This window comes from Sinocyclocheilus grahami, unplaced genomic scaffold (assembly GCF_001515645.1).
Source record: "Sinocyclocheilus grahami isolate Dianchi unplaced genomic scaffold, SAMN03320097.WGS_v1.1 scaffold340.1, whole genome shotgun sequence".
In the NCBI taxonomy this organism is placed as follows: domain Eukaryota; kingdom Metazoa; phylum Chordata; class Actinopteri; order Cypriniformes; family Cyprinidae; genus Sinocyclocheilus; species Sinocyclocheilus grahami.
The window spans coordinates 1375698-1389373 of record NW_015505519.1 but is presented as its reverse complement, the minus strand read 5'-3'; the positions used below and the strand labels follow the sequence as shown (position 1 = coordinate 1389373).

The window sequence follows — 13676 nt, the reverse complement described above, 5'->3', positions numbered from 1 at the left end:
ATTTTATAGTTGGGAAAACAAACTGCTATTTGATTTTGGACTTTAAGCTACAAACAATAGCCAAAAAGATACATTTCAAAGCAAATAAAATGTTTCTACATTAAATAATAATAAATCTGTTGAACAAATGTTAACACCTGTGTAAAACAGTCAATTATCTGATTATGGGATTAACATTTGTTTCGTCTTCCAAACATCTGACATCAAAACACTTTATGGTCTAGAGAAATCAAGTAGTAATAGCTCAATGACTTTGAATATAGATTAAACAAATATGTTCTGATCGCCTGTGATTGTCACTTTGCAGCATTTCACTATCAGTGAAGAAAGAAATGACTTGAAACCCAAAACGTGTTCATGCTGCAACTAGTTGGGTTGAGATATAGAGCTGAAGCTAGAAAAGCATAATTTTTGCGTCCATCTTACCGACACATTTCTCAGCTAGCTCATCTATGAAGGGTTCAGCTAGCTTGGGGCTCCAGTCCCTGGTGTGGATTTCTAGAATGTGCTTTCGAGCCTGTTGATGAGCGTAAACACAAACACAGACAGTGTACAGATAAAACAAGGCACATCAAAATGCACCGCAAAACTGTTTTGATCATAAACACTTAACAAAGGGTCTGGTGAAAACATAAGAGCTAACGTTTGATTAGCCAGCACCCTTCTGTGAAGACAAACTGCATACACATCTAGAAATCAGACCAGCACAGAGCTGACCTCATATCACAACAACTTCAAAAACAAAGCTCAGGCATAGATGATGCACACAGTATAAGGGTGTAGATTAGGGTTGTGACGGTGAGGAAATTTTCCCACCAGTTAATCGACGTGTGACAACACCGGTAATACCGGTATCACTGCGGGGGCAGGGGCGTTCCTCTTTTCCTCGCTTTCCTTCGCTTTTAAATAGCTTGCAAAGCGGCGTGCACATTTTACTTTCACTTTCAAATAGCGGCAATTTGACGTAAAGCAATTGTTCGTTTGAATTTTTCCTCGCCTTCCTTCACTTTTAAATAGCTTAAAAGCGCCGTGCGCTTTCGAATTTCGAATTAGCGGCAATTCTGCGTCAATTGCTTGAATGCAACAACAAAATACAACGTCAAACTCACTTTAGCCTATATATAAAACATATAACTTTTATTAACAAAACAAATATAAATAAACCATGCTATAGGGCAGGCTATGCCTAATATAAAATAACAAATAACTTTTACATAAAGTATAAATAGGTAGCCTATACAAAACTGGAAATAAGTAAACGTATAATATATAACCAAATAAATAAGGAACGTAGAAAGTTTATTAACAAAATGAATAAGAAAGCTTGGAGGCATGGCATACACCTTGATGTCAAATAAAATAAATAAATCACACAAAGTTTAAAAGTAAAAATCCAGTGCGTTGTGATTGGCCTAATACCTCAAGTGTGTGACGGAAATGTTACGCCCCTTACCATACTGTGATGCCATGTCCTGGCCAGAGCGACGAAACAAAAATATTAAAACCCATTATAAACGAGGCATTTGTTGCATCCAGTGGGGACATAATTATGGATTATAATGACTTATACGGTCTTTTTACCTTTTACTTTTTAAACATAAAACCATGTCTGCATTTGTGATCTGAGAAATGACAAACAACAAGTGCTACTCTACACTGCCCAAAAAACTCGCGTTTGAATCATCAGTGGCACATTCTTTAAATATAAAAAAAAACGTACTTACAGTCTGTGAGTCAGAAAAGCCGGCATTGTAGTCTACTCTACCAGGATCAGGAAACAGTCCTCCATAAAATGCGCTGCACACATCTGAATATTTGAGTTGAACTGTTCTGGAACAGTGTTGTAAATACAACTTAACCACTGATTTCTAGTCGTGTCCTCTTTTGGAAGACCAAACAAAGTAGTTTCGCTTTCACAATGAAACACACGGCGGGCTAGAGTGAGCGGAGGCCGGAGGCCTAGAGTGAGAACGGTGCAGCCGGCGGATTCGACGAAGGAGCGTCCGGAGGGCTTGCGGCAACCACATGTGACGACCCCGAGCTGGACTCCGCTTCGTCCATAGTGAAAGCCGATCCGGCGATCCACAGTGTGAAGTTGATGTATTTCCTCAGCGACCAGCACGGATCAGCTCCAGGCATGACGAAGCGGATATCGTCCTCTTTTGGAAGGCCAAACAAAGTAGTTTCGCTTTCACAACAAAACACAGTGCCTTCACGACATGGGATCAACAACAATACTACAGCGAGAATAAAAGTTACACCTTCCAATTCCAAGGAGATTGTCAAATTTGGGGCAAGTAACCAAGATTAATGGTCAAAGACACAGCAAGTCATGACCATCACATGAGGAAAATCACTAGTAAAAACTGCGTTAAGTGGTTTCCCCCACCTAGTTAAATAACTTAAGTTAAATAATACAGCCATGAATGAGCGCATGCTGGAAATAAAAGTGCTGAATTTAATTCTCTCTCTGTTGTATATTTGCTCATCATTAGTCTCGCGAAGCCACTTTTATATTGCTGTTCACTCACCGGGTTGATGCGGTTGATGCTCAGGAAATGCTCCAGCAAGACCACCGCATGTAACTTTTAACAAGATTCACTTGTTTAAAACACCCAAAATTGTATTAACATTTACTATATAACCATTATTTCGCTAATAAACATCCAAATAAATACAACTATATGGAAATTAATTATTTATTATCTCCGCGAGCGATTGCAGTTTGAGTATAGTTCTGTGTAACTGCATAGATAAACTGCGCTGTCAGCAGGCCTTTCATAATCTAGAAGGACAAAAAACATTATTAATAACTCTAAAATAACATTCCAGTTGAGAAATGCAATAAAATACGATGTTCTGTTTGTTATATTCCAATATTCCAGAGAATATTATTCAGTGAATTATTCTCGACTCTGTAGCTAATAAACAGCTTATAAACCTACTAAAACTGTAGTTTAAGTTGATATGACTCCTGTCCTTTATTAATTTTCTCCATTTGAAAAAATTAGACATTCTACATTTATTTTGCTTATTGTTAATATTAGTGTTGTTGCTGTTGATGCTTAATAAATAAAATGTTTTTTATTGTTGTAATATAAAGATTACATTTAACATGAAAGACTGCTAATTTTCAACACTTAAAAAAATAGATGACTAAAAAGAGGAAAAATCAAAGTGAAGTATGTTCTTACTTCACCCAGTCATTTATTTACTTTATAACAGTAAATAAATATTGGTTCTGCATATCGGGCACATAAACATGCAAATAATTGGTATCGGTTATAAAATATCAATATCGGTCGATCACTAATCCTTATGTTCACAGAAACTGTCTTTTACAGATGTAGATGCACCCAAAATTAACTCAAAGAGACTTATAAACGAATATCAGTCCATTGCTTAACTCCATATCATGTGTGTAACCCACACATTTGACTATCATGTTCTAATCACTTACTTGTCTTTTTAATAACTATTGAATAGCTCAAGGGTTCATATTCATGTTTAGTATGTGTGTGTTTGAATCTTCTTGCTTGAAACGTTTCTTCCAATCAATTCTTCGTCAAATGTATCATTCTTGTTATAGAAATCATGTCCAAAATTATACTCTGCAAGAGCGGGAAAATTCGGACCATGTGACTGATAAGATCACATGTTGATTTATGAATTGTGAGGAGAAACATACAACACCCCGAGCAAAGACAATATATAATTGGCCAAGGCACAATTTGGGATGTGGCCAACAACCCGGTTTAAATACTCAGGACACCATCAAATTATGCTTTTTAGTCATGTTTTTTTTAGCTTTTGCTTTTCAGCCACTGCTTTTTAGTCATGGCTTTTTACCATTACTTTTGCGTTCTTCGAGCGCCGTTCCAGCGTGCTTCGGCAAATTGTATTAACATTTACTATATAACCATTATTTCGCTAATAAACATCCAAATAAATACAACTATATGGAAATTAATTATTTATCTCCGCGAGCGATTGCAGTTTGAGTATAGTTCTGTGTAACTGCATAGATAAACTGCGCTGTCAGCAGGCCTTTCATAATCTAGAAGGACAAAAACATTATTAATAACTCTGAAATAACATTCCAGTTGAGAAATGCAATAAAATACGATGTTCTGTTTGTTATATTCCAATATTCCAGAGAATATTATTCAGTGAATTATTCTCGACTCTGTAGCTAATAAACAGCTTATAAACCTACTAAAACTGTAGTTTAAGTTGATATGACTCCTGTCCTTTATTAATTTTCTCCATTTGAAAAAATTAGACATTCTACATTTATTTTGCTTATTGTTAATATTAGTGTTGTTGCTGTTGATGCTTAATAAATAAAATGTTTTTTATTGTTGTAATATAAAGATTACATTTAACATGAAAGACTGCTAATTTTCAACACTTAAAAAAATAGATGACTAAAAAGAGGAAAAATCAAAGTGAAGTATGTTCTTACTTCACCCAGTCATTTATTTACTTTATAACAGTAAATAAATATTGGTTCTGCATATCGGGCACATAAACATGCAAATAATTGGTATCGGTTATAAAATATCAATATCGGTCGATCACTAATCCTTATGTTCACAGAAACTGTCTTTTACAGATGTAGATGCACCCAAAATTAACTCAAAGAGACTTATAAACGAATATGTCCATTGCTTAACTCCATATCATGTGTGTAACCCACACATTTGACTATCATGTTCTAATCACTTACTTGTCTTTTTAATAACTATTGAATAGCTCAAGGGTTCATATTCATGTTTAGTATGTGTGTGTTTGAATCTTCTTGCTTGAAACGTTTCTTCCAATCAATTCTTCGTCAAATGTATCATTCTTGTTATAGAAATCATGTCCAAAATTATACTCTGCAAGAGCGGGAAAATTCGGACCATGTGACTGATAAGATCACATGTTGATTTATGAATTGTGAGGAGAAACATACAACACCCCGAGCAAAGACAATATATAATTGGCCAAGGCACAATTTGGGATGTGGCCAACAACCCGGTTTAAATACTCAGGACACCATCAAATTATGCTTTTTAGTCATGTTTTTTTTAGCTTTTGCTTTTCAGCCACTGCTTTTTAGTCATGGCTTTTTACCATTACTTTTGCGTTCTTCGAGCGCCGTTCCAGCGTGCTTCGGCCTGCACGCCCGCTGCTACTTAGCCACGATGAGAAGAAAACCATCTGGTCTCGTTACTTCTATTCTTCTACTTTAATTTATTTTATTTTCCGTTGAGAGTTTCGTGTTCTGAGTTAAGTTTTGCCACAACTCCGTGTTTCCGAGTTCACCTCGAGTCTGTGACCGACCGCTTCAAAACTTCAACCAGCCCACAACTCCGCATCTTCAGCCAACGCCCAACCATTGGCTTGCCAAGACCTCACTTCAGCGTCTACTGAACTTCCAGCCAATCAGCAACCTCGGGAAACCCCTTTCGGCAACCAGACAATGAAGGGAACCCCTTACACAGGCAACGCAAGTACCTCCAGATTCTAGCTGAACTGGTGCATTTAATATAATTTTAACCTCATTGAGGAACTCAATGCGAGGGTTAATTAAGTGATTGATGGTTGTTCATGTCTATGCAATTTCACATATTGCTATAAACTTGGGATTTCACATTTTCATTCTCTTAAACTTATTCTTTCCTTACTTTTTCTCTTTCTGCAACTTGTGTGAATGTGTGTTCGTGTGTTAGATTAGTTTATATGTCTTAGATTTATCTAATAAAGCCTTATTTATATTGAAAAGAGAAGTATCTTGTGTTTTGTGCTTACAAGTTAATGTCTTAAACTGCCGATCTTGTTACTGTGCTAATAAATAGTGTTTTCACTATACTTTGGATATTAATATCCATTGCAGAATTTATGTTATATGGCTCGTTCAATGAATCGCTGGCCGACTCAGTGATGAGCCGTAAAACCGTGATTCTGTCCAAATTCCCTATAAAATCTTAAATGATTCCCTTTGAGCTAAATTGACCTGTTTCCCTTACATAGGCGTGGTTGACTCTTAACTTTTATAAAGAATATCTCTTTGGATTTGAGACTTTAGTCTTTGCAACTTTACAGATCTTCTTTATGCACCAAGAGCTTGTAACACTCCAACGATAAAGGAAAAATTGAAATCGCATCATATGACCCCTTTAAAAGTACTGCTATATGAACAAAAGTGCAATAACATTTGTTTTGCAAACACTTTAAACAAATAAATAAGGTGCTTTTTTCCAGCAGTATTCATTCTACATAAAAATATTTTTACAATAAAATTTTTATTGTTAATCTCAACTTATAACATTAATGTAATCAAATGAAATCTGAAACAAGCTATTTACCACTGCCAGGGCATTAACATTTTTATAGAAAATATTTTATAGTTTGTTAAAGAAAAACAAGTTATGCTTAAGAGTCCAGAGCCTCGATCATAACATTATAACTTGCACCTCAGAGACCAGCACGATCGCGGGACCCAACGCAACAGAGTGTGGCACGGGCCAACACTTGATGGGTGAATTGCAGGCGGGTAGAGACTCGTGTGTCCGGGATGCGGGAGAATAAGGGTGTACTCGAACTAGGCAATCTTAACCGTGCCCGAGCACGTTTGACCCCCAAAGCCCGATTCGTTTGACTAGTGTGATTGCTCCGTGCCGCGCTCGGGCGAGGTTTGTTTAGCTGTCCCTGGCTCGGTTGGAGGTTGGCCAGAGCACGGTTCAGTTATATACAGATCAGTGAGTGTGAGCGCTAACCGTGCCAGAGCGCAAAACTTAAGATACGTGCTTGCGTGAACATTTCTGAGCAGCAAGAGTGATAGATCTGTAAAGCAATATATTGTGAGAGGGCCCTGTGTTACCGCGTCCCAAATGACTCAAAATAATAAACCACAAAGTTAACAAAAAGGCACTCCACTGTGCTGAGCAAGAGCGCTTCTCTGCTGTCTTCACGTGCTATCGGAAACTTTCTATTTCCCACTTATGAAGTCGTGATTACGAGCACATTGCATTCTTTTCTGTTAAAAATAACAGTGAACAGTGGTTGGTTTGTGAATGTTGATGCTTAGCCCAAATTATTTTATCAGGAGCGTTAATGTGAGCGCTGCTGCAGTCTTAGGCCCACCCCAAATGCTCTCATTGGTTGAGACGCGTGATGACACCCATCCCAAGCCAGTACTGATCAACATCCCACCCCACCTGTGACCCATGGTTTGTCTGTATGTGTATTCAGAGCCAGTGAGCAACGGACTTTCATAATAAAAAACTGCATTAATGCGCAATAAATTTAGTATTTTCTCATAACACATTAAATTATAAAAAACCGTTTATGAGGACTGAAACCATTAGTGAAAATGTATTGTATCTTTCCAATTAAATGTTTTTTTTAAACATTACATGTTGTAAATTTTGAAAAACGAACCAAACCCTAAAACATTTTTATTTTCATGGTTTTAATTACAATCTTAAATCTCAGATTTTTTAAGTCTAAAACTTTTGGACCCCACTGTATAAAATACAACTACTCATAGTAATTCAACCAAATATTCTTGTGATCACTGTTTTCAACTCGTTTCTGGTGTCATTGGGATTTAGAATACACTGATCTGTTTAAATGCTGTTTAATGTCCTCACTTTATTTGAAATCTAATTTTTGTGCTCAGTACTGCTCTGACCCATATTTCCTTCAATGACTAGTTAGCCTCTACTTATTTGTAGTTTGAAGTGCTCGATACTTAGTACAACTTTATACATACAATTTTCAAGTTACTCATAGGTAACGTTTAAGTCTTTAACTCTAGCAGGAAAGCTTTGATATCAGCCGAGATCGGCATACTAAACTAATCTCATCAAAATTAACTGGCATTCCGTTTGTCAAGATGTCAACGACCTTGGCAAACACAATCTGTGAGATTATCACTGATAAAAGACTAATTTTAGCAGCCAAACCAGCTGCAAAAGACTTGAAACTGAGCTGTCAGACAATTCCAGGATAAGTGTTTTGAGTGAGGGACACGAGGACGCTCTGGGACACCGAATGTCAGTTGGCTGCAAAATACCTTGTAGAAGTTAAAAAGGATTTGCGCACCTTTTTATCTGGCAGGTTGAACAGAAACTCCCGGTCAAAGCGCCCGGGCCTCCTGAGTGCGGGGTCGATAGAGTCGAGTCTATTTGTAGCACCGATGACCACTATCTCCCCCCGGCTGTCCAAACCATCCATCAATGCCAGTAATGTAGACACTATGGAGCTAAAACACAAAAAGAGAAAACAAAATGACTAACCTCGTCAAATGTAAAATGAATAGGTGTTGACGTGTGAATGTGGGTAGTACATCAAACTCTTTAAAGGAGCAAGAAAAATCTTGTTTTCCATCATATACTCCTTGTAATACCAAAAGCCTTTGTGTGGAAATCCTATCGAACTACTTGATTTCTTCAGGAGCTTTTCTAATCCTGATGATGTAACCTTCTGCAATCCCCACCGCATTAATTCGAATGCATTACCTGTGTATTTGATCCTGCCTGCTGGAGCGAACAGGAGCGAGGCCATCAATCTCATCGAAAAAGATGATGGAGGGTCTCATGAGGTATGCCTGAAAGGGCGAGAGGAAAACATCACCTGGCTGGATAATCACACATCTAACACTTCAAAACAGCTGGAGAGAGAACACAGCCCTCCATCAATGCCAGTAATGTAGACACTATGGAGCTAAAACACAAAAAGAGAAAACAAAATGACTAACCTCGTCAAATGTAAAATGAATAGGTGTTGACGTGTGAATGTGGGTAGTACATCAAACTCTTTAAAGGAGCAAGAAAAATCTTGTTTTCCATCATATACTCCTTGTAATACCAAAAGCCTTGGTGTGGAAATCATATCGAACTACTTGATTTCTTCAGGAGCTTTTCTAATCCTGATGATGTAACCTTCTGCAATCCCCACCGCATTAATTCGAATGCATTACCTGTGTATTTGATCCTGCCTGCTGGAGCGAACAGGAGCGAGGCCATCAATCTCATCGAAAAAGATGATGGAGGGTCTCATGAGGTATGCCTGAAAGGGCGAGAGGAAAACATCACCTGGCTGGATAATCACACATCTAACACTTCAAAACAGCTGGAGAGAGAACACAGCCTGACACCTGTTTTATAGGGATATATGATTCACTCCAACTCTAAAAAGACAACTTGTGATACACTACAAGAATCAACAAAGAGGAAAAAGAAGCTTTAAAGGACAAAAAAAATCTAAAAATATCTGACACTGTTTAAACAAAAGAGTACAAGTAGACAAAAGCAGATTTTTTTTCCTTTAAAAAATTGTAAAAGTTAGGTTTAGTTATGCTGCATAAGCTAAAAGAAGCTTTAAAGGACAAAAAAAATCTAAAAATATCTGACACCGTTTAAACAAAAGAGTACAAGTAGACAAAAGCAGATTTTTTTTCCTTTAAAAAATTGTAAAAGTTAGGTTTAGTTATGCTGCATAAGCTATGATAGATAGATAGACAGATAGACAGATAGATAGATAGATAATTTTTCACAATAAAATGTATTGAAATCGAAAATTAATCCTGGAACTTGTGATTATTGTAAGGTTATTCGATGACTTAATAAAAAACTTATTTGAAAAAAAAGCATGTATAGAAATCCACTCCTCAAATAAATATAAATTAAAATACATTTTATACTTTAAACTTTATAAATTAATTTTCAGTAGTGGAAAACTGAATATTTTCATGATTTATATTAGATTTTAAAGATTTTAGATACTAGATTTTCAATACAAGACTTTATTTAATAAGTATTTTTTGACTAATAATAATAATAATAATAATTATTATTATTATTATTATAATTATTATTATTATTATTATTATTATTATTATTATTATTATTATTATTATTATTATTATTATTATTATTAAGGCTTGTGCACACCGGGACGATTATCGCACGAGATTATCGCTGACGTTTTACGTCTCGTGGCTAAACAAAGGGCACCAATGTGAGTGTACACACCGACGCTCAAAACGCGAGGCGTAAAAGCGTAATTTTTTTTTTTTTTTTTTTAAACGCCTCTGGCTTGTTTTTTTGGTTTGACGCACTGCGTTAAAAACTGGCCGACCAATGAGATTGGAGCTTTTGTTCACGTGCCTAGAGCTGCTGCAGTTACAGTAAAACACGACTTGGTGGCGCTCAAGCACAAAACCGTCTTGCTGAGCACACATTGATACCTAACGATGAAGAGGAATTAAGTAGACTGCAGAAGATGCATCGAGGCAAGATGAGTGTAGAGCTGCTGGTCTCATTGGTGTCCGAACACAAAGGGCTTTATGACAAACGCGACAACGACAACAAAAATCTCAATAAGAGGGAGTTGTTATGGAGAGGAATTGCAGATCAAATAGGATTCAATGTGTACCAGGGTATTTCTGTTTTTCATTAAGCGCCATCTAATGTCAGGGAGTGAATTTGCACGTTCACTCGGCTCATCGCCAGGCGAAAATTGCTTGGGTATGAACACAAAAGACACGCCGAAAAACGTCTGCGATAAGCGTGCGCGATAATCATCCCGGTGTGCACAAGGTTTTATTATTATTGTTGATGTTATTGTTATTATTATATAAATGACAAAATTTAAAACTGCAACCTGCAAAGAACACTTAATTTAACATTTAAACATTTTCAAATCATTAACCCCAATTTTCTTTTACATAAAACAAACATCCAGGAATGTGCAATATCTGGTCATCAATAAGCTCACAGACAACAGAAACTCTCAAAGTCATACTAGAGCCGGGATTGTGAGGTCGTCTACTAGTTCACCTGGTCAAAAAGTAGGCGGAGCTGTCGTTCAGACTCTCCCACCCATTTGCTGAGGCAGTCGGCGCCCTTGCGCATGAAAAAAGACACCTTCCTGTCACCCTGACTGCATTCATTGGCCAAAGCTCGTGCCACCAGTGTCTTCCCAGTTCCTGGAGGCCCATAAAACAGACATCCTCTGCAAAGCGGGAAAAACATGTTATAAATATGTTAGTGTCAACCTCTGACAGCACGTCAACGGATGCAGATTTAAACACAAAACTAAAAAATAATCATATTCTCAAAAAACCTTACCTTGGGGGCTGGATCTTAAACTTCTCAAACACTTCTGGATATAATAAAGGAAAGACCACCATCTCTTTTAAAGACTGAATGTGATGGGAGAGACCTCCAACACTGTCAAACTTCACCTGCATTGAAAGAGACAAGGACATATGCTAACCCACAAAGCATCTTTTTCCTCATTGTAAATCAGTAAAGAAATGTAGAGAAGTATAAACACACTCAGACTCACAGAAGTGTCCAGATTCATGGGATCCACATCTGCCAAACTAGCACCCACTTTTACTCTGTCTCGAAGCACACCGCTGGCCAGATCCTCTGCCCGCAGGTTCATGGGTAGACACCTGTCACACAATAAAATAAAAAAAACAAAGCAACATCAAACCTTAGTAAAAGTTCACACACTTTAGCTATGTAATAAGTCACACATTGAGTGAATTAACAGTCGTTCTGTGTAATGACAGCTTTTATGTCACCTGTTACGAGCTCGGCTCATGCTTTTGCTTTTCCGCCTCTCAAAGCGCTCTTCATCAGACGATGATGTTGATTCACTACTGTGAATGGCATGTTTCTTTACTCTGGTGATGACACAGCAGATGACACAGTGAAACACAGCAGTGTTGTTTTAGTATCAATTAGATTCTATTATAGTTTTTATTAATAGTAATCATTTTGTATTAATATTTGATTAAAGGGGTCCTATTATGCTTTTTCACTTTTTCAACTTTAGTTGGTCTGTAATGTTGCTGTTTGAGCCTAAAAAAGATCTGCAAAGTTACAAAGCTCAAAGTCCACTTCAAAAGGAGATATATTATTTAACAGACATCACTTTTCAAAAACTACAACGAACGACTCGTTTGGACTACAACTCATATTTTCCGGGATTTGTGATATCACAAATATCTACGAATGGGATGAGACCTGGTTGAGCTGCACTAGAGAAGGCAACAAGTGTTATCATCACTATGTCGGAGACACACTAGCGTTTCCCAAGGCAGACGAACTTAGAGTGGTTACAATCATCCGGGTTTAAATCACGCTTAAATTGATTTGATTTTGATGCAATATTTACACTGAAGCTCGCAGGCTGCTATGGTAAGGGGCATGACATTTCCCGACCAGGCGCTGAGTGCTGCCAATCACAACACACACACACCAATCACAGCACATTTCGTATTTCAGAAGGCGGGCCTTCATTTGATTCAGGAACTATTCGAGCCGTTCATGCCAGATTGGGGAGAGAGGTGTTGTAATAATGTCAAATATGTGAAAAATAAGGTGTTTTTCGAACAACCTAGTATGAGAGCATGTTCTAGTACACCCCCAAAACAAAATCAAGACTTTGTAAAAGAGCTTAATAGGACCCCTTTAATATTTTGTGTTTAATTTTACATTTTGCTTTAATTTTAATTAAAATTTTTGTAGTTTTGCTGTGCGTTTTTGTCTTTTTTTTTTATATATGTCTATACAGTTCTATTATTTTTACTTTAGCATAAATTCTAGTTTTTAAATAGAAGAATTAATTTAAAGTTTAAAATTACTATTACTACTACTAATAAGAATGAGAAATGTTGTCTTTGCAACTAGCTAAAATTAATAAGTTACATTTTTAAATATATTATTTTGTTTCACTTAAAGGGTTAGTTCACCCAAAAATGAAAATTAGCCCATAAATTACTCACCCTCACGTCATCTAGGTGTAAATTACTTTCTTCTTTCAGACGAATCCAGTCAAGAGTTATATTAAAAATGGTCTTTGATCTTTCAAGCTGTTTAATGCCACTCAGCGGTTGTTGCATGCATCAGTCCAAAAGAAGTTAAATAAAAAGCGCCCATCTATTAATAAAAAGTGTCTCACACGTCTCTGGGGGGTGAACAAAGGCCTCCTGTAGCGAATCGATGCATTTTTGTAAGAAAAATATCCATATTATTATTATATACACCTAGGATGACTTGAGGGTGAGTAATTTATAGGCTAATTTTCATTTTTGGGTGAACTAACCCTTTAACTTTAATTTAATTTCCATTATTTCTTTTTTTATGGTTTTAGTTAACTATAACAACCCTGAAACAGAAAATATTGCCCTCCAAAAAAGGAAGTAGTAAGACATAAGAAAAGAAACTTCTGAAAATAACCATTATTCACCTAATATGGCTTCTTCTTGCAGGAGATCTGTGTGTGTCGAACAGAGAGCCCTTGCTCTGCTTCCTGTTCACTGGCTCTGAGAAAACAAATGAAACGCATTCAAAAGGCAAAATCATTCATTAAAATAGCCAATAATCGCATGGCATGGAAAAATCTGAGGGTCATAAGGATGTTTTAGGTGCTCAAGCAAGTGAGTATCAATGAAAACTGCCTGAGCATAGTCTGGAGAAAGTACCAATTGGGGGTGCTTCATATCGCTGCACAGTTTTACGCTGCCTGAGGTTATAAGGTCTGTCGTTCTCCTCTCCAGCCTCTTCTGCCTCATCTCCTTCATCGTCTTCATCATCATCAGCCTCCACATCTTCATCCTCCTCTCCCTCTTCGTGAGACTCTTTATAGAAAAAAAAAATAAAAATAAA

General features: G+C 36.9%; 1 protein-coding gene across 1 annotated transcript in view; it reads right to left on the bottom strand.

Annotated features, from left to right (window-relative positions):
- The window catches only part of LOC107603081 (ATPase family AAA domain-containing protein 2B-like), a 69198-nt gene that overhangs the window by 39751 nt on the left and 15771 nt on the right, over positions 1–13676 (bottom strand). The window contains exons 6-14 of the mRNA XM_016295778.1: positions 13493–13648; positions 13258–13333; positions 11588–11689; positions 11344–11455; positions 11124–11239; positions 10833–11007; positions 8972–9060; positions 8095–8254; positions 427–517 (exon numbers count right to left, since the gene is read on the bottom strand). Of these exons, the coding sequence (XP_016151264.1) occupies positions 427–517; positions 8095–8254; positions 8972–9060; positions 10833–11007; positions 11124–11239; positions 11344–11455; positions 11588–11689; positions 13258–13333; positions 13493–13648 (1077 nt within the window). The remainder of the gene's footprint in view (positions 1–426; positions 518–8094; positions 8255–8971; positions 9061–10832; positions 11008–11123; positions 11240–11343; positions 11456–11587; positions 11690–13257; positions 13334–13492; positions 13649–13676) is intronic.